General features: G+C 38.6%; 1 protein-coding gene across 2 annotated transcripts in view; it reads right to left on the reverse strand.

Annotated features, from left to right (window-relative positions):
• The window catches only part of LOC143133623 (guanine nucleotide-binding protein G(olf) subunit alpha), a 276,765-nt gene that overhangs the window by 224,821 nt on the left and 30,871 nt on the right, over window positions 1–21,073 (reverse strand). The window contains exons 1-4 of one of the 2 annotated variants that reach the window (XM_076293379.1): window positions 18,720–19,163; window positions 18,414–18,486; window positions 17,822–17,876; window positions 17,592–17,711 (exon numbers count right to left, since the gene is read on the reverse strand). In XM_076293379.1, coding sequence (XP_076149494.1) covers window positions 17,592–17,711; window positions 17,822–17,876; window positions 18,414–18,486; window positions 18,720–18,858 — 387 coding nt within the window. In that variant the 5' untranslated portion in view covers window positions 18,859–19,163. Of the gene's footprint in view, window positions 1–17,591; window positions 17,712–17,821; window positions 17,877–18,413; window positions 18,487–18,719; window positions 19,164–21,073 lie in introns of those variants that run through there. The other variant, XM_076293378.1, reaches the window with a different exon arrangement.

A 21,073-nucleotide genomic window follows, 5' to 3' on the forward strand; every position in this document is an offset into this window, starting at 1 on the left:
ATAGCTAATTTAGATACACCTATGGTGTGGGTGGTTGCGTTTCTTTAGGAGTCCGCTGTCTTGGTTTGTATAGAAATGGATATTAAGTGACACATACACGCAAGACGGCGGAAATACGGGACCGACGGTAATAGGAGGAGTTACGATATAACACATTTACAATAAACCTTTTTCCCACTGCAATGGGTAATAGACTCTTGTAAAAAGGCTCTATTGTCTATCTTAAGCAGGGTTCCCACTCTAAGTCAAATGTAAAATTCCATTACTTCCCTGACAAAAATCCTGAATTTCCATGACCAATCGGGAAATTAAAAAATGGACATTGAAAAAAACAGGTAGGGGTAACTACAACCAACCACTCATGCAAGTAGTAATGGGGGAAAGCTAATAACTCAATAAATACCAATGCTGCGTGTAAATAATATATTTTGGCAAGTCAATTTTAAACTCCTACACCAAAATTCCCTGATATTCCATGACTTTGCCCCCCAAAGATATAATTCCCTGACCTTCCATGTCTGGAATATACTTTATTAAAATGCTGATGGTATTCTTGAAATTCAATGACCCGTGGGAACCCTGCTTTACTTTGAGGTTGGCTACGACAGCGGCTCTAGCTCCGATGTAGCCTACTTTTAGTTACCTTTAGTGTTGACTTAAGTTCACAGCTGATTTCGTTTCTAAGCATAGCCTACTAAACACATAAGTTGACTTTGAATTCTGTGTTAAGATCAGCTGTTTCCAACCTTGTCTGAACCTTTCCCACCTTGTCTACGATTCTGAGTTTTCTTTATAAACCGATCTCTTCCTTGCTCGCTGGCTGTGTCAAGAAAGCTTGACTGATTTTTTATATAGGAAGCGCCCCTATCGGTGTACCGTGTCATTACAATAAGGATCCTGTTCAGATGTGGTAAAAACACGTGAAACGAAGATTTTAATGACATCTCAAAAATGATCCGCGGGCCGCACTGAGTGAGGGGGAGGGCCGCCAGTTGCCCATCCCTGGACTAGCTCTATCGCCAAACAACTAGCCATGACAACTAGCCATGTTTTTAGGTTGCCAGATCTGAAACCTATAGAGTTAGTATGGGCTGAAATTAAACAATATATTCGCTGTGAGGCCAAACCCATGAACAAAGACGCATTAATATCTGCAATAGAGTTTTTTTGGCGAAACAAACTCACAGCCGAACGTTGCAATAAATACATAGACCAATTGGACAAAGTCATCAACAGAGTCATAGCACTGAAGGGAGAGGCAACTGGCATGTGATCTCCCCACGGCCCAATGGATGTACAAGTTTTCTCCTGTGCCTACGATATTTAATCCAGGGTTTTGTCAAGTTGCAAATTGCTATTCGCAAACGAATTTTTATGATAGTATGAAGTACTTTTTGTATAGGCTACTATCCCCTTCTGATATTGTTGAAGCAGTAGGCTACTGTAAGTGTCGATGATAATGCATCTGTCTATTGCAAGTGAAAATGTGGCAGGTGAGCTACTGTATAGGCTTCATAAAATAAAATAAACAGATTGCTAATGGCCTACAAGCTGATCTGATGTCTGATGTGTGATCAGTGAAATATGGGGAGGGAAGTGGCAGTGTTTTTTTTGCGCGTTTGCAGAAGTCAGCCATATATGAGGGGACTGATATGCGAATCTCTGTGCTTAATGAAAATATACATTATTCCCAAATCACAAAATAATGGTTGAATATTACTGATGATATTTCATTGTTATTTAAGAACATGCAGTGCGCGTAGGGCACCAAAAACATCTTGCTCGTAAAAAATCATACCGCATATTGTGGCGGGTCTGTTATTTAGCCTACTTACTGTACTGCCCTACAAAGCCAAAAGGCAGTAACTGCATTTTTGGTCAAAAATGAGTTATTGACATTTTTGGGATATTAAAGACTTCCTTTATCATGTGGATAAATATCTATACTCAATGTGACTGTTTTTTCGAAAAAATAGAGGGTTGTGTTCACAGTAACTCCCAAAACCATACTGCCCTACAAAGGCAAAAGGCAGTAACTGACCAGAGTGTCAAACTGAGAAAAGTGACTTCAAAGTTTTTTGTTTTGTCTACACAAATGTATTATAGGTAGAGCAATGAAAATCTGGTGACTTGTTGCCCTGATGAAAAAATGTGTATATAAAAAATATTGTGCTTAAAGTTGACCTTTAACCCTTATTTGTCAGATACTGTACTCTGCCTTTGTATTATGTACTAAAAATAAGGAGTCGTGCAAAGGCAAAAGGCAGTAACTGGGGCATTGAGGAGACAAAGAAAGAAGACATTGTAAAAAACATTATCCTCTTATGCCCCCCAATAGAAAGGCTTTTTGGCCCTCACGTCTTGTGGAGGAGTGACAGCATAATTCAAATCAAGTTTATTGCATCCAAAACAATGGAAATTACATTGCTTATGTTATGCCCACAGTCATAAGAAACCTCAATTTTAAGAATGGGTCACTTGTTTTTATCTCCATACATGAATTTTAAACCATCCATTAATTTGCTATCTTTGCGTTCTCTTTCAAATAAATTATTGTTTTTAATTATCAGAGATAGTTGTTGTATTTATTCATACTGTACACTCTTGTGTCATCTATCTGCAGTCACCCTGTTGGTTTTGCTGCACACAAAATTGAAGTTCTTTAGTCAAAGTGTTGGCTCCAACTGAATGCACTCCCAGCACTGGATAGCAACAACTAAACGTCTAAGTAATTGTGTGTCATCTAAAACAAATGCCTTGATTTAGACTTTAATGAAGGTGTTTAGTTAATGATCTATATGGTGGTAAGCAAATATTGATTATATGTCAGTTACTGCCTTTTGCCTTTGCACGACTCCTTATTTTTTAATACATAATACAAAGGCAGAGTACAGTATCTGACAAATAAGGGTCAAAGGTGAACTTTGAGCACAACATTTTTTATATACACACATTTCTTCATCAGGGCAACAAGTCACCAGATTTTCATTGCTCTACCTATAATACATTTGTGTAGACAAATCAAACAACTTTAAAGTAATTTTTCTCAGTTTGACACTCTGGTCAGTTACTGCCTTTTGGCTTTGTAGGGCAGTGTAGGCTGCGCAAGCCACAGGCCTTTATTTTGGGCAAGTCTGCATTCGAGGCAGGCCTTTATTTAAAAAAAGGCTTCTGTTGAAGAATTTTATATAAAGCCTGCGTTAACAGTTGTCCTCCTGCCTCCACTACCACAGTTGTGTGAGCGCGTCTCTGGTGGCATGCTCAAGCGTTATGTCTCCTTCTTGCAAACTTGACTATAGCAAAACCATTAATGAAAGCAAAGCAACCATTTACGTCTTCATAAAATAACAACTTGCCAGATATGCCTTCATGGACAATAACGTAGACAGCAAATTAAGATATTTTTTCGTTTTGTGGAGCGGCACCGGTATCAAAAGCAGATTTCGATTTTCGTTAACCACTGTGTAGCCAAGCCTTATGCCATACCCAAGTAGCCTAAATCGAGGTCATTTTTAATTATGCATGATTTATTTTGTTATTGAATTCGTAGGCTGGGATTCCTCTCGGCAACAATTATGTTTAAAGGTAGCCTCCTGCTTTTTCAGAAGGGACGGCAGGCAGGCTACTGACAGAGCGACATACAGTGGCAGAGCGACGCACAGTGGCTGAAAGTGATACAACAGTTTCACACAGCTTCACGTCACGTAATGCGTGAATGAAGTGGCCATTTCAAGGTAAAGGCCACTGTAGATGTACCGCAAAGCGGTATAAAATATGACCGCCGCTCAGTCCTGCACATTCTCTCCACAAAAATAAATCACGCTTGTCAATTTGTCTCCATCTCCTACTTCATTCCCTACTCTTGCAACTTTTGTGTATGTAAATGAATGTGTGCATGTGTGCATTTGCTTTTGTGTATGTGTGCTTCTCTGTGTGTGTGTTTTCACTCTGTGCGTGTGTGTGTGTGTGTGTGCTTGCCTGCATGTGTGTGTGTTTTTTATGTGTCTGTGCATTGTGTGTGTGTTCGCTTGTGAGTGTATAAATGGGCTTCTCTGTGTGTGAGTTTTCACTTGTGAGTGTGTGTGGGGGAGTAATGGGGTGTGTGTGTGTCTGTCTGCTTGCATGTGTGTGTGTGTTTTGTGTGTGTACAGTATGTGTGTTTACTTGTGAGTGTGTGTGGGGGGGTAATGGGGTGTGGATGTGTGTGTGTGTGTGTGCCTGCATGTGTGTATTTTTATGTGTGTGTGTGTGCGTGCGTGCCTGTGTGTGTGTGTGTGTGTGCAAGTTTGTGTTTGTGTGAGTGTGTGTGTGTGTGTGTGTGTGTGTGTGTGTGTGTGTGTGTGTGTGTGCGTGCGTATAAGTCTGTGTGTGCATGCCTGTGTGTGTGCATGTGCGTGTGTATGCCTGCATATCTACTGTGTTAGTATGTGTGTGCGTGTGTCTTTATGTGTGAGTGTGTGTGTTTAAGCACGTGTGTGTTAAAGATCCCATGCTAAAAAATTTTGTTTTTGAAAATAACATAGGTCAAAATGAGTTTGTGATCTGTGGTAAGTTTGAAATCTATGCACTTTGTCTGCTGTATGCAATAGCCAAATGAAAGGAAAAGGCAGAAAAATTGAGCCAATCTGGATAAGCGGTCATTGCTACGTAGAACTGCCTAATTATTATTCATGGTCTTGCCCACTTGGTTGGTTCGTAACCACTCACACCATCTAGATTGAGTTAGTGCTTCTACACATAGTTGCTGATGGAATGTTGTACAGTGTGCTGCATGTACATGCTCCCTTTTAGGGGAAAGATGACTGGATATAATGGAAACCTATGGAGCTGCATCCAAGTGGGGAGTGAAAAGGGCTTATACTGTACTTACTAAATCTTTAAACAAACGTGAATAAAAGGCACAAAACAAGGTTGGTGTAAGAGTTATCTGTGTTCATGGGATTTAGGGGACCATTATGGAGTGTCACGAATGTCGGCTAGTCACAATGCTGCTTAGTGCTGCTTTCGGCGCATTTTGAAGACGATGACTTCGTCAACTTCGGGGACTACAGTTAAATAAGGTTAACATGTCGATTACAAGAGGGTTTGGCTGTCACAACCGGTTGGATAGTAGGCCTATAAATCAGATGTTTTATGTAATGTAAGTGACATGAGAAGTCGAGGGGAGTGAGCGAAGAGTTATCTGTATGGATGCCTCTCAATTGTCCTGCTTGCTGCTATGTTTGTGTGTGTGTGTGTGTCTGCAGATGTGTTAATGTGTTTGGATGTGTTCATAAGTATGTACACATTAATGTACACATACATTAATTTATTGTATGGCTCCCCATGAAAATAATTCCCCATGAAACTTGCCATGCATTCAGAGGGTGTCATAATGATCCTACACCTCCAATTTTGTGCAGTTTTGACCATGTCAGCCAGAGATACCTGTGTTTACAACACCTAATTTTTGCTTTTTCATTTGTAACTAGGTGGCACTATACATCAAATTATGGGATGGGTTGACATGGCCCCTTAAGGAGAGACACTACAGTGAATAGGGTAAAAAAAATGAACTAGCAGATATCACTATGAAACTTCCCAAGTTGATTACATATAAAATGAGAAAAAAATGTATTACAAGTTTTCTGTAATTTAATGTTTAAATATGCAAATGAGGCATTATCTAATTAACTCATTGAGTGCCAAAAACGTAATATTAAGTTTTTCCTTCCCATGCGTTGAGTGCCAAAAAAACGTAATATTACGTTTTTAGCTTTTTTTTTAAATTACGAAACTAGACACTCCAACACACCTTATATGTGATTTTGGGAACTCTGTGATGAATGGAAATGAAATATATGACGATCGAAAACTCATGAAAACGCACAATCTGGACATTTTATCTGGACATTTTATCATAACTCGGTTGCCGCTTTGGGTCGAATCAGTGACGCATGCACGGCAGCTCAAAACCAGGCCATTTTTGTGGGTCTATCACTAGGTGGCAGTCTCGACAGGTCTCGCTGATCACTTCCCGGGAAGTTTACTGGCAACACTTCATATTTCATGAAAGACGTTATATCTCCATTTCTAGAAAAAAACAGCGATTTTGATGAAAACTAACCACTGTTTAGCTTGGGATTTCTCAGGAACAGAGGTGTGTAGAAATACACGGTTTGCACCCACTGAAAGTCTCACCTTTTAAACAAGCATGTGTTCATAGCTATAACACAGAATATGCTGTGGCTGTACAAAAATCATCAACAATGGTCTAGATTGCTGCCACTCTAGGACAAAGCTTCCGAAAACAGCTTGGCATTCAATGAGTTAAATATGTGCTAATTTGCATACATTTTAAAATACTAAATCTGAGCTTTGGATAAAGCCAAGTTCAAAATTCTTATTTTATTGTCTTAACATATTAGATGGGAGAAAATTACAGAGGGATTTATGGATATCTACTTTTGTTGTCATGTAAATGAATACGAATAACATGTCACATAAATCAGGCTAGGAATAAATATATCAACAAACCCTTCTGTAAAAGTCTTGTAAATATAATTAGGTATAAGACTGGAAAGTTTGGTGTATGTAAGTGTTTCTGAAGTGGAGATTTCAGTCTCAGAGTGGAAGAGTAAACTCATTTTGAGAAAACAGCCTTGAAACACAGCCAATGAGATTCCGTTCTCAGCCTAGACTCGCCTTTGAACTTTCGCGATTGGTTGCTGATACAAAGGAAGTGTTCCTATTTGAATTGCACAGCGTCATGCAGGAAGAAAAGAGCTTTCCAATGGTACTACACATGATATGTTTTGGATCACGGTCGCGGCAGTGCATGAAACGTTAGAATGCCAACTTTTGGTGAATTTAGGTGGACATGCTAAGGTAGCAATCTAGCACAAAAACTCGAAATTGGCCAGTGCATGAAAAAACCATGTGTTCACCTGCCGTGTCTTGCCTTAAGACCAACATACAAAAAAATGTGGTCCTCCTAGGCCCTACGGTTCTCAAGATATTCACAGAAAACTGTGTTCGCCCTACCCTCCTTTCAGGGGTCCAGTTCAGGGGGGACAGGGGTTTGGATCAAAGCAAAAAACAACGGTTCTGTGTTAGGGATGTAACGGTATGAAAATTTAACCTCACGGTTATAGTGACCAAAATTATCACGGTTTTCAGTATTATCGCGGTATTTTTAAAAGTGTGTTCAATATGTTCAGAAAGCACTATTAGGCCTACACAAGCTAAAATAGTTTCAAAAAGTGTGACAGCATTTACTATATTACAAAATATAGGCAAAACCTTATCAAAAGTGCAACATTTAACCAGGGATGCATTTTCACCTGGGGGTGCTGAGGGAGGGTAAAAAAATTGTTACTGAGTAGATGTGATTCCTTTATTCTGGTGCAGGCCTACATCCTGACTGCACAAACAAATCTGGCTGAGCTGAGCATTCTTAATTCATAGCATAACGTTACCGTGGCATTGTGTGTTGTCCCTTTCACTTTTTCCTTGGTCATGTTTAATTAGCTTTGTGCCACAGTTAAATCCATCAAGTAGATAACAGAATCAGTAGGGTACCAGTTTTGTTTCATTGTACCAGGCCTACTGTATGTCAAAAGCAGGCTTGGATGAAGCTGGGAAGGATTAAACACATGATTTCCACAACGTGGTAATCAACCGTGATAATCATGATATTTGAAATGAAGACGGTAATTGTTATCGTCAACATTTTTATCACGGTTTACCATTATACCGGTAATCGTTATATCCCTATTCTGTGTCATCCTTGTAGGGCTACATGCCCACCAAGTCTTTCAGTATCCCGGGAATCATTGACACAAAATTACTGAAGAAAAAAAAAATTCCGGTGGAAAAAAAACGTAATATAGTTAGCTTTGCTGCGGTCATAATAATAGGGAAGAATAATCAGAACAAAAACAATAGGTTTGCCGCAGTTTCGCTGCTTGGACCCCTACTAAGAAAAAAGTTGGTAATATCTTTCACAATTACTTTCAGATAAATATGCCTTTCAAGAGCACAGATATAGCTGTAGGCTGCTGATTACCTGTAAGCAATCATTGCTATGTTGTTACATAGTCATAAATATGGACATGACAGCTTCATGGAGATATTAGGGACATGACAACTGCACTGCTCGATTGTTTCTTTTTTGCAATCAAAACAACAAGGAAAAAGTTTTTGTTTCTGTGGCTATGGCTGGGAGCGCGTCGGCTCTGCAATGGGCTGGATATGTCAACGGGGTAGCCTAATCTTATGTGAGTGACTCCACGCAAAAACACAAAGTTTATAATGTTTCGCCACATTATTTGAGTTAAACGAGCATGGTGGTGTCTCGTAAGGAAGCAACTCGTGTTCCATAGGTCTTGGAATGGTTTTCTGAGTGTGTTTAGAGGCCCCAAATTAGGTTAAATCGCTTGCCCCCATAGCTAGCTGTATAGCTAATTTCGAAGCGCTTGGCAGCCAGGGCTGATCTCCGGCTTGGTCAAATCAATTGTTCTGGGTTATTTGCTTCAGCCAACATGAGGTGACCCTAAGGAAAATGATTTTGGGGTTAAAAATGGCCGGATTTCCCCTTTAATGTCAAAGTAAAAGCAGATTTCTACAAAGTAATGTTAAATAATGAAAAATATACAATGCAAAATAAGCGATTGCATAAAAATTCACCCCCTTCAAGTCAGCATTTAGTAGATGCACCATTGGCCGAAATTAAACCATGGAACCTGCGTGGATAGGTTAAAATTAGGCCTGCACATCTGGATATTGCAATTTTACACCATTTTTCTTTACAAAACTGCTCAAGCTCTGTCAGTTTGGAAGGGGATCGGGTGTGAACAGCCCTTTTCAAGTCCAGCCATAGATTTTCTATATGATTGAGGTCTGGGCTTGACTCTGCCACTCCAGAACATTCACCTTGTTGTCTTTAAATTGTTTCTGTGCAGTTTTTGCATTATGCTTCTCATTGCCTTGCTGGTCGTAGTTCTCTTGCAGACTTAATCAGATTGTCCTCCAGGATTTCCATATATTTTGCTGAATTTATTTTTCTTTTACCTTTACAAGCCTTCCAGGGCCTGCTGTCGAGAAGTATCCCCAAAGCATGATGGTACCACCACCATTCTTCAAATTAGGTATGGTGCATTTTTGGTGATGTGCTATGCTTGATGTCTGCTAAACATAGCATATTCTGATGGCCAAAAAGCTCAATTTGGTCTTATCAGACCAAAGAACTTCCTTCCATCTGACGTCTCCCATGTGTCTTTGAGATTTAATGAGAGCTTTGCCACTCATCCATAAAGCCTTGACTAATTAAGAACTCGGGCAAAAATTGTTGTATGCATACTTTCTCCAATCTCAGCTACTGAAGCTTTTAACTTGTCATAGTTTAAGTTTAAACTATGCTCCAAACAATTACCCTAGTTTAGTAAACCTATTAAGTTAAGTATTTTTAGGGCCCGAGCACTGACCGAGATGTGCGAAGCCCTATTGTTTTTGTAAGGATTATCATTATTCTTTTTTTGGGGTCGGGGGGGCTGACTTTGCCTTTTTTGAGGTAGTTCCCATGGTCGAAATCTCATGAAATTTGGTACACACGTCAGTCATTGCGCCAGCTACTCAGGGACAAAGGCTTGGCCCCGGGCGTGGCCCAGGGACTCGCTAGCGCCCCCTTATGTGACTCATCCCACGGTTGGCATATTTCTTCAGCTACACACACCAAATTTGGTAGGTGTCTCCCCAAGATGAACAACTTTCGTATGTGCAATGCATTAGCCACGCCCAACAGAAAGTAAGGTATTTGTGATTTTGTGCACACTAACATATGATTAATTGTGATGCCAAAAGAGGTGCTTCCCATGAGCAAAAACTCATGAAATTTGGCACACACATCAATTGGTTCAGTGAATACATAGGGATAAAGACTTGGCTTCAAATGTGGCCCAGGAACTCCATAACACCCTTATGTCACTGAGACTTGTGGTTGGCATATAGTTTCAGCTACACACACCAAATTAGGTAGGTGTATGTACCTCCCGAAGACAAACAACTTTTGCATATACATGGCATTAGCCATGCCCACAGGAAGTGAGGTAATTGAGATTTTGTGCGTTTTGGACATGATCAATTCTTACGCACTTTTCCTAGACTTTTGATCCGATTCATGTCAAAGTTGGTATAAATGATGCCAAGGTACTGTTGCTTCTAAATTGTGAAGCATTTTTTGATATGTTGTATTTTGACGAAATGGCAAAACTATGAATAATACCCTTCCACATAAACAATAAATGTGTCATAATTCACCATGCATAGCTTGAAATGTTTTAAATTTCACAGGTCATTGAATACCATAGTAATGATGATATTCACTTGCCCATAATGCATATCTGGCACCAACTGGCAACATAAAGAATGGCAATTACACTGATGTCACACGATGTTAAATTGTGGAGGGATTTTTGATATGTTGTAATATGTTATGATTTTAATATCTTGCCACATAAACAGGAAATGTGTCAGAGTCACAGTGCATTGAATGAATGGTCTGAAACTTCTCAGGTTAATATATATTAAATGATGAGATCCAAACACCCAATGGGCCTGCCTGGCATAGCGCCACCACCTGGCCAAGCATGAAAATGTGCCAGAAATTGGCAATGACTTAACTGATTGATCTGAAACTTTACAAAATATTGGATATCATTATTGTGATGATATTCACATGTGTAATTCACATGCCTAGCATAGTGTCACCATCTGGCTAAGCAGGAAATGTGCCAAAAATGTTCAATGCTTTGACTGAATGATCTGAAATTTTACAAAATATTACATACCAAGTTAATGATATTCATATGTCCTATTAACATGCCTGGCATAGCGCCACCAATTGGCAAGAGAAGGAATGTGTTTTTTCACTTCTGTTGGATATCATAATCAGATTCATTAGATTAATCAGATTAGCTGTGTATGACACCCAATGAACCAATATTCCTGTCTGGCATAACGCCACCAGCTGGCCAAAGTCAGTTTATTAACAAAATATTAGGTAATATAAATCTGATGATATCCACATGCCCAAACTGCCAACCTGGTCTAGCACCACCAGCTGACCAACAGGAAGTGTGCCAGACATTGACTACACATTGGTTAATTGGTAAGAAACGTTCGAAAATATTGGATATTATTATTATGATGATATTCACATGCCTAATTAATGCGCCACCAACTGACAGTAGAAGGATTTTTTTCCATTTATTTTGGATATTGATGTCAGATTCATTAGATCACTTCAGTTTAGGTGCATGACATCTTACTAGTGTCCTGACTTCACACATCTACACTGGAACACATACACACAAACACACACAGATATACACACAGAATCTGATACACAAAAAAGACATTGTGATTAACATGATCAGTCAAAAACACACACAAGTCTCACTACACACCACACACATCCACTCACTCTCTCTGTGTCACACACAGATACACATACACACACACACACAATTACACTGACCTGCCTGTTCATTGCAAACATTGGAAAGATCTGCACACACACACACACATGCATGCATGCATGTACACACACACACACACAGGCTGACACAAAAAACTTCTAATTGATGTCACTAGTCAAAACACACACAGACACAAAGAGGCACATCACTGCAACCTACATATTTGGTGAAGTGACACCTAGTGAGTATCATCGTCACAGTGGAAAGCGTCACACCCAACAGGAAGTGAGTGTTTCCAATGTATAAAACTGGCAAAAACAAATTGCACACACATCAGATATGTGCACTGACACTCACATGTGAATGCATTGTTGGTTTCCGAAATGGCACAGGTCAGGCCCGTCATGTTTGCAGCTATATTTTATCATATATATTTTGATACAATTTGAACTGATTATTTCGTCTTTATAAAAAATTATCCGAGACTACTAGAGAGTCACAGTGTATCACAGTTTGAGAACCACTGGTCTAGTTAACCAACACCTTATCAGCAGTAGAGCTTTCTCCACCCTCTTCATTTTGTGTTTGTCCAGCCTTCCTCTTTTGGGATAGCTGTGAATTAACCACATAGCCTAATGTAACATTGTGCTGATATATAAAAAGTAGCCTATTTGCAGACCACGATTGTAATGCAAACTAATTCTAGATCTCTGTGTGTGAACTTTTTCATAAAATGAAATGATAAAATGATAATTCTGATTGGACCAGAAGAACCGGGAGCTGTGGAATTTTCCAAAACAAATAACAGGCTCTAGGTGGAGGTAGAAGTGCAGGGTTTTTTCTAAAACCGGCTGATTTATGTTGTTCTGTCGGAGCATAGTGTCGGTTTCAGTGAATATGATCAAAACAATCTTGCCAACTGCAGCTTTAGGGTAGTTACATTAGTTGAAGGTAGTGTTTGCTATAGGTAGGCACCATATTATTAGCATTGTTACAAGGCATTCAGTGTACAAGTCTGTGAACTGTGAATGTACTGTGAGTGGTCAGGTGATTTTAAATGTGGTCTTTAGCTGTATCCTCTTCAGGCAGTATCAATATCAGTATCACATGATTCTCTATTTTGTACATAAGCCTAAAGTGTAGAGTAAAAAAGTTGCATATAAGTGCTAGCATATGACCTATTATTTTATTGTGGGGTGAAACCACTACAGCAAACTACTACACCACAATGACATATAAAATATAATGTTAGAAGACATCATGTGTTACTATTAATAAACAAAATAGAGACAACGTGTCCGGATGTGGTTTGCTTGCATACAAGGATTCAGTGGATCTTGACTTCAAACACAGTCCAACCGACACCGGGTACTGTTCAAAACAACATTTAAAAATACTGTAATGCATTGCATTCGTAAAATGACACTCAGAGTCCGCCAATCATACTTTGAATTCTTTGGACTGTCTTTGGATTTTGAATGTCACAACAATCGATTGTGTTATGTCATTTTGATCTGTAAAAAAACAGCCATAAATACAATAATGCTTAAATCATGCCTAGTGAATGTGTATTATAAACATTACTGCATTAGTTGGAATGATGGGGTTTTTTACACCCACCTTTTAAAGAAGATCTAGCTCTGGCCCACAAGCACTGCACTAGTATAAGTATGATTAGTGCCCTTTCATATTACAGAAAACAACATCCTAAGTCTGTCTGATCACTGTCATGAAGTGACATCAGTAGGTATGTCTGGTTTGGGTGTCCATTTAGGTATTTGGTATTAGGCCATTCTGATACTCACAGGGGTAAAATATCTACAATAACTTAAAATACAACAAAGCCAAAACAAAAGCAACAACCAGACTTGTTTGTAGACTTCAACACTTCAATCCCCCTCCCCCATCTCTGCACATCCTGCTGAGATAGCAGTCCATTGAACAGCTCGAACCCTCTCCAACTGGTGCTGTTCTCACCCGCTATGCTGTAACTACAGAAACAAAAGAGGGACTAATTCTGCAGCCCTGTCATGGCTGCTCCTGCCACAGCCATAAAAAAAGTTGAACAGGATCCTCAAGGCTTTTTCCAGTAGGGCTTGTGATACAAGGGCTCTGAATAACTACAGTGTGTACTGTAATGGGTGGCCTTACAGAGGGACTTCACTAATAATGAAAACATGTTTTTGTGTGTCATTTCACAATAGGCCTTGAAAAGTTAAGCAATGGTCAACTTCTTAACTTCTATCTATTTCAGTCTTATCCTAAACACTGTATATAAACTTAGTTTTAGACCAATTAGACTAAAATTCATGGACATCTACATCTTCAATACACTTGAAAAAGTAACTATTCTCAATCTGAGAGAAACATAGAAGTAGAACAAAATTATAGAATAACAATCACTTAGAACTTTCACATACACATTACATTTTGCACATTACATTTTCTGACACGATACACCTAAATCTCATCCACATATGAACATTCGCTGCATTATTCAATGGAAAAATATGGATATTGACCTGTGTAACTGCACTGCAACAATCTGATGACCTGTTGTGGTGCTGTGATGTCACTTCAGACAGTTTCACAAAATTACTGTTTAACCAACATTTAACTGTTTAAATCCCACACTAAATTTCACTCACAACCCTAGAAAATACCTGATCTAGACTAAATATATAAAAGTATAAATATTGTGAAATAACATTAGTTTGTGTAGCAATAAGGCAAACTTATTATACTGCTCTTCAGAGTGCTGCAGAAAGTTCCATTCACATGAATGGGCCTTCCCAACGTTTGGTGGTCTGTTAAATCTATATAATCACCGGCAAAGTATATAATCACAGCTGTCAATGGCAACAGGTTTTGTGCTTCTGATTAACGTCTTTCATATCACTCTGCAAGAAGTCTGTTCGCTTATTGCAATGGAGTTTCATTGAAAATGAAAGTCAGCTACTGTAGTAATACATTGCCATACAACACCTGAAACTGTCAAGTTCTATCTGTGTGGCTAACTATTTATTTTGTCATCGTTATTTTACCATGAAACGGTAGCAACACCACCTACACCTACACAAGATTGCCAAAGAAATCACCAGTAGCAGTGCTGGTATGCAACTTTTAAAGAAAGCCCTGACCTGAATTTGGTAGGTGCAGTGGAAGACAGTGGGTTTGACACATTTCTAATGGTGTCATCAAATATAGATAGGAAGAGCAGTTAAATATGGTCAACTTCAGGTACATCACAAATACCTCTACACACAACAAAGGAGACAAACAGTTTCAGATTACTATTCAAGGTTTCTTGCCAGGCTAGGTTTTTTGCACATCAGCAATGTTCTCAGTGAAATGTTAGGTAAGCAAAGGAACAAAGTCAGTTTAGCTGTAGCCTTGCCTAGGCTTGTCTGCAATTGAGCATCCCAATTAAGAGATGGATCAATTAAATTATAAATTAATTGACTTAGTAACTGACTAACTGACCTGGACAAGCAGCTTGCACAGTTGAACATCTGGCTAACTAACATCTCCAACAGTAATCCTCCTTTTAGTTCATTGCAATTATTCATAAGGAAAAATGGCCCTATAGATGTACAACAAGATATTTATCAACATCTATCTATAAAGCAAGAAGTGTCTGTGTGTCTGTGTGTGTGTCTGTGGCACGCATATCTCGCTGACCGTTTGTCAGACTGACCTAAGATTTCGTATGTGGCTTGCGCGTGGCACAAAGGTGTGCACTCTCGATTTTGAAGATTTTTGAATGCATATTTCAAAATATGCTTATTTACGTAGGACGTTTATCGCTGCACTGCACTGTTTCAAGGGGAGCTCCACCCCATGGATCGTGTAACAGTAGCTAGGTCCAGAGAACGGGCTCTGCTAGGTCTCACTTTGATGATAGTCAGTCGCAATTTAAACAGATTACTCGGGAACCGCTTGTGGGTTAAGATGCAAGATGATTATCATGCCTGACCTCAACAATAAAGACTTCCTGTATGCAGTTTGCTTGCATAAAATGATTACTTGCAACAACACGCCAACAAACACGGGTATGTAGTGACCACTCGAATAGCCCAGGCTACTTTGGACTTTTAAGAGACTTTGACTAAAACGACAATTCCGACTGCAAGGTCCCAAATTGAAACGAGCGATAGGCTAATGCCACATAGCTAACGTTAGACAAGTTACAGACTGAGCGACGGCACTTATCACGCCATTAAACACGGGTATGTAGTGACCACTCAAAATAAAAGTATGTGCAAGCTTCGAATAGCATTAGGAAGTTATTCAGTAAGCTATACACATTTAGCCTTAACTCAAAACAGTTGTCATTATGTCATTCTGCTCTGTAGAAATGTCACATGCAGCCATGCCTAAATTTATTAGAGGCCACATTAATTATAGGCTAATATATTATAATATTCAGTATTCATTATTGAATGCTTAGCTGGAATGATGTTTCCCTATCATCCTATTTTTAAAGCAGGCATACCTGTGGGCATGTAATTGAGCTACAGGTTTTCTTCAGGAATGGCATGTTTGAACGGGCACTGCACTAGTACTTGATAATTGTCGTAGCAGTCTGTCAAATAAACCAAAATAATCTGGAAGAGAGGGCTAAGAGAGGTAAACACCACACAGCTTGCTAGTGTTGGGACAGGCTATGGCAAATCTTCAGCCTGGAATATCATGTGCTTCATAGAGAATGAATGAAATGTGAATGAATTAAAAACTATTCTCTCCCCCTTGCTGTTTATTCTCACATTATGTGGGTTTACATGGACAATTTTTTGCCATTCCGACTTTAAACTATTCGATTAAAATTAACTAGATTAAAATTCTAATCTGATTGGCAGTTTTATACCAATCAAGGTGTTATACATGTCATTTTTTTCTGATTCAAGTGTTCATATAAACCCACTTAAAAGTGTTCATGTAAACCCAATAATCAAAGCATGCAGTTTTAAATGTAGTTTTCACCTCAAAATAACAGCCTCAAATTAGTACACTGATCTACAATAGAGAGAATAGCATCTTGTATTGCACTGACTTGACCCTTTTCACCACTTTTTGATGCACAAGTTACCCCTTCACCATCAGGACAATCCGACAGGCTTTCATGGAACTCTACTCATTGACAAATTATGCTAAAGGGGTAATCAATATATACTTAAAAGGGATGACAAGGAGTAGCCAATTAATGCATTATTGCTTAAATCTATACTGTAAGTCTTTTGTTAAAATAAATGAAGGTATTATAAATTAATAAATTAAAGAAATGAAGCAGAGGTAAACACACAGCAAATCGGAAAACTCTACACCCCAAAACACTAAGGGTAACTGGCAATATTAGCAGCACTTTAAATCAATTTAAAAACACCCAGACCTTCTCGACTTAGAACATGTTCTGAAAACCACCATATGGCAAACAACAGTATTCAAACAAAGCCAAATGTTAATTCATTATGTGTTTAATCTTTCCTGCTGAATGCCAGCCATAATCACTGTCTAAGCATGAAAAGTCATCCTTGTTAAAACATTCTTGTTCTTTTCTTTACAATGCACAGTGTTATAGTTCTCTTCAACCTGATATTCTAAATAAACATGAACATGTATGACAACACCACATGCTTCATTTTCACCATGGCCATGTCTCCCATGCACTTTACAGTTTTGATCTCAAACAAGTGAGCAAACAACATAAAAACATGCAAAAACACCAATAAAAAAGTTTTTATGCTATCTTTTTGCAATATATTTGGTCTTACGTCCCATTCAAACTGCAAGCAACTAGTGACAAGAGATGGTGCAATGTTAATGCGATTGACCGATTACAGGTGAAATAACCACTGGCAATGCAAAATGTTGCAGAACAAAGGTAAAATTATTTCAACTTTTGAGGCAACAAGCAAATCGCTTTATAGCATCAAATCTAGGTTGAATATGACGTTGAGAGCAACTATAAAACATTCCACAAAAAAGTGGCAAACTGTTGCAGTTTTAACCCACAACACACTGTGTCGGCTACCAGGACAAAACTGTAAATCAGTAGTTAGGGCTTTGTAAAAGGCCAGACCAAATGATTATTATTATGATTCAAAGTGAATGTATTTCAAATGTTAAAATACTCACCTGTGAATAATCGAAGTCTGAGAGTGGTACTATGCTTTTGATGTAGTCAATCCGAAACTGGTTCTCGGGATTAGCTAGTGGAACAGGTGGTATTAAAGTGCTCATAGCAGAGACAATAGTCTAAAATGAAAAGAAACAAAAACAGGATAACAAGCACTTCAAATAAAATGTGTGGTGATGCAGAGGGTTATAGCTTACAGAACCCAAATATTCTGATTCATTAAACTTACCACAATTGCATCCTTAACATTTTTCCTTATGTCTTGTATTTTCTGTCTCTTTTCTCTGTATAAACAAAGAGAAAAGAATCACTCAGAGTAAGATCAGCCTCAAACTTTCACATATTAACATACAAGTTCAAATAAAAACAGACACTGACAGCCATGTTGCACAAATGACATCTGAACTAAGTTGTATGATGGAATTCAAACCAGCATAAGAAGCGCCATCAAACACTATAATTTAATCGACTCTTAACATATTAATTTCTCAATACCACTTAACATTTGCCCACTGCAACCACAACAATATTGTATAAGCTCTCGCTGGAGGAAAAAGGGGAACATGTTAGAAATCCAGCAGCGTATTTGGTGTTTTATGGCTATGAAGTGAGCTAACGATAAATGAGAACAGCGTCGCCATACCACTGGACTGTGGGCCAAAAAAGCGCTGCAGTAGCCCATCTCCAGAATAGGCTACTGAAGCAATTATGCTCCATGTGTCCCAAATGTTTTAGATAAAATGTTGGACAAATGATGCAGTGATATCACTGCAAAATTGCATGAAATATGGCCTCTTCTCAGACAGAAGTAACCTACTCACTCTGCGTTAAAACCATTGACATGGAGAATCTTCATCTGCTTCACAATAGTGCTTTTCCCCGACTCCCCGGCCCCTTAAAAGCAAACAGAAATAATGCAATTAAAACATGTACAAATGAAACTATCGTTGTGATTAACGAATGTAATAATACATTACAATGTTTTCACGATCAAAGCGGCATCAGGCTCGACCACCATGACACACTGAGGACCTGTCAAATGGCTAGACTATAACGAGCAGCTCTGAAAATGTAACAATAGCTTAAACCACACATGCCCAGGGCATTCTGGACATTCATGACCTTACCTAATAATAGTAGACGATGTGTGGCTTTATAAGCTTGTCTTTCTTTTTGCAACTGTTTCTCTATTTTTTTATTGGCCTCGCGTTGTGCTTTTTCGTCGATGCGTTGGTCCTCCGTCTTACTGTTACCCAAACAACCCATTTTCCGTTAACCTATCCTGTCGATCGAAATGGTAGGCTATATATTGCTGCCAAATTAGAACAGAAAAATAAACGCACAAACAATGGTGCGAGGACAAAATCAGTGCGACAGTGCTTCGCCGCTGAAACTGCTCCCAGTTATAATGCCGTTTAAACCGCAATCAGCCGGACCTTAGACATCCGTGTAGGCTACTAATCCAACCAATTCTAGCCCACAAGAGGACACACAGTCCCCCCGAGAATTGTACAAATAGCTAACTATGGCAGAAATACTGTGAGCAAATCGCATTGTCCTTCTATTTTCCATGTATTTTTCTATCAAATTTCTATCAGGATTTCTGTGTCTAACTCAGCACTGCCTCTCTCTGTGGCACCAGGAAGTAACCCTGAACCATTGAAAAACCGTTAGCCTACAATGCAGCTTTTAACACAAGACCAATTAGACCTTTTGGATAGCCTATTCATGTGTCTAATAGGTGAAGTTAAATAATAACATAATAACATGACTAAACTGACAGGTGGAGTGTTTCTGTTCTAATAACTGCGTTATGAAGCTTGCATGGCCTGGCCTGGACTAGACTACTGGACAAGACTAATTCTTCTCCAGTATAATGTATAATGTACATACATACTTGTATTTGTACTTGTATAATGACTGGCTACTTTTATCGCACTGTAAGTTACCAACCCAGTCAAGGCCACCTGAAACTAATGCAGAGTGTAGCCAACCACGACATAAAGGCTCTTAAAATGTCTACAGATAAACACAGAAGCTATGTTGCATTCCTTTAATGTGAAACCTCACATCCTAGAGTATGGTCTGGCAGGGTCACAAAGACAGTCTTGAACTAGTATTCTCTCTGAAAATGTTGGGCTTTTTGCTTATCTGTGAACAAAACAAAACCTTTTCCCCATAACACCCTTACTGGAAACCAGAATTCACTACACCTCATCTCTTAAAGGCCCATGTATTTTGTCAGTAGACTAGGCCAACCTTACGCAAGTGTCCAATTTGTAGCATGACTGGACTTAGGCTTATACTCATTGAAAATTAATACAAATCCAATTTATTGACAAGTTACTACGAAGACAAAGCCAAAACTCCCAAAATGTGCCTATTCTAAAAATATCAAGAAAGGACAGAGATTATGAAGACAGTACGCCCTCTGTTGGTCATATATGAGCCACTGCATTGTACTGTATGAGGTTTCCCAAATTAAAGCAGCAGTTTCCACAATCACAGAAACACTTTTGGTCGAGAGCTAGCATGCTCAAATAAAAAGAAAGGTCTCTGCCAACAACTGAGAGCCACAACTGAAATTGATACAAAGCATGACTACTAACATAGCCTAGTGTCTTTCTGACAATATAGCTGGCGACGTGGTATGTGTGTGAAAGCTTGATAGTGGTGCCCTCCTACCATAAATGTATTTGAAAATGATAGGTCAACCAAAACTAGGCCTAGTTGCCTAGCTATATATAAATAAGTTGTTCTAAAGTTGCTTAACAAAGGGAAAAAAAGAGAACTCGCACAAATTCATGTGTACAAGTCTACAAGTGATGACCATATGCAATGTCTTAAAAGCTTGTTTGCTGTGACATTATTATTCTAAAAATAGGCTGCTTCAGCAGTGAACCATCCTGCTTTTTTAGTTCAAATACAAAATTATATTTGTAATTCTTTGGGTGAGAATATTTTTCACTTCACACAATAAACCAGTGTTTTTTCTAAGTTTGGGGAACAGAAGACTATTTTACCTGTTGGCTATGCTACTCAATTGCTCTGTTAATTATTCTAACATTGGCATAGCTTCAATATGCATAATTTAAAATATTTGTGTTGATAAGATTAATTAAATTATAAAGAAATTAAGTCTATGGGTGTATATTTTAAAAGTGTTTCATTTAATTTCACTTTGTTTTCATCTCCGTCCAACCTAACACATGATTAAGACACTGCACTATTAAACATCAGATAAATCATACAAGAAGATTTCATTTGTAATCGACATACAAAAAAACACTAATCCAATTACCAAGAAAAATGTAAACATGAAAAGTTGGTATCAGGTATGTGGAGGAGGGAAATGGATGACATGCAATATATACAGCGGGGAAAATAAGTATTGAACATGTCAACATTTTTCTCATGGGGCTATCGGCTTGAAATTTTCACCAGATGTCAGTAACAACACAAGTAATCCACACATACAAAG

Source organism: Alosa pseudoharengus, unplaced genomic scaffold (assembly GCF_046254945.1).
Source record: "Alosa pseudoharengus isolate Yale_2024_CS ecotype anadromous, Long Island Sound unplaced genomic scaffold, YU_APseudo_1.1 YU_APseudo_1.1_scf_2, whole genome shotgun sequence".
Taxonomy (NCBI): domain Eukaryota; kingdom Metazoa; phylum Chordata; class Actinopteri; order Clupeiformes; family Clupeidae; genus Alosa; species Alosa pseudoharengus.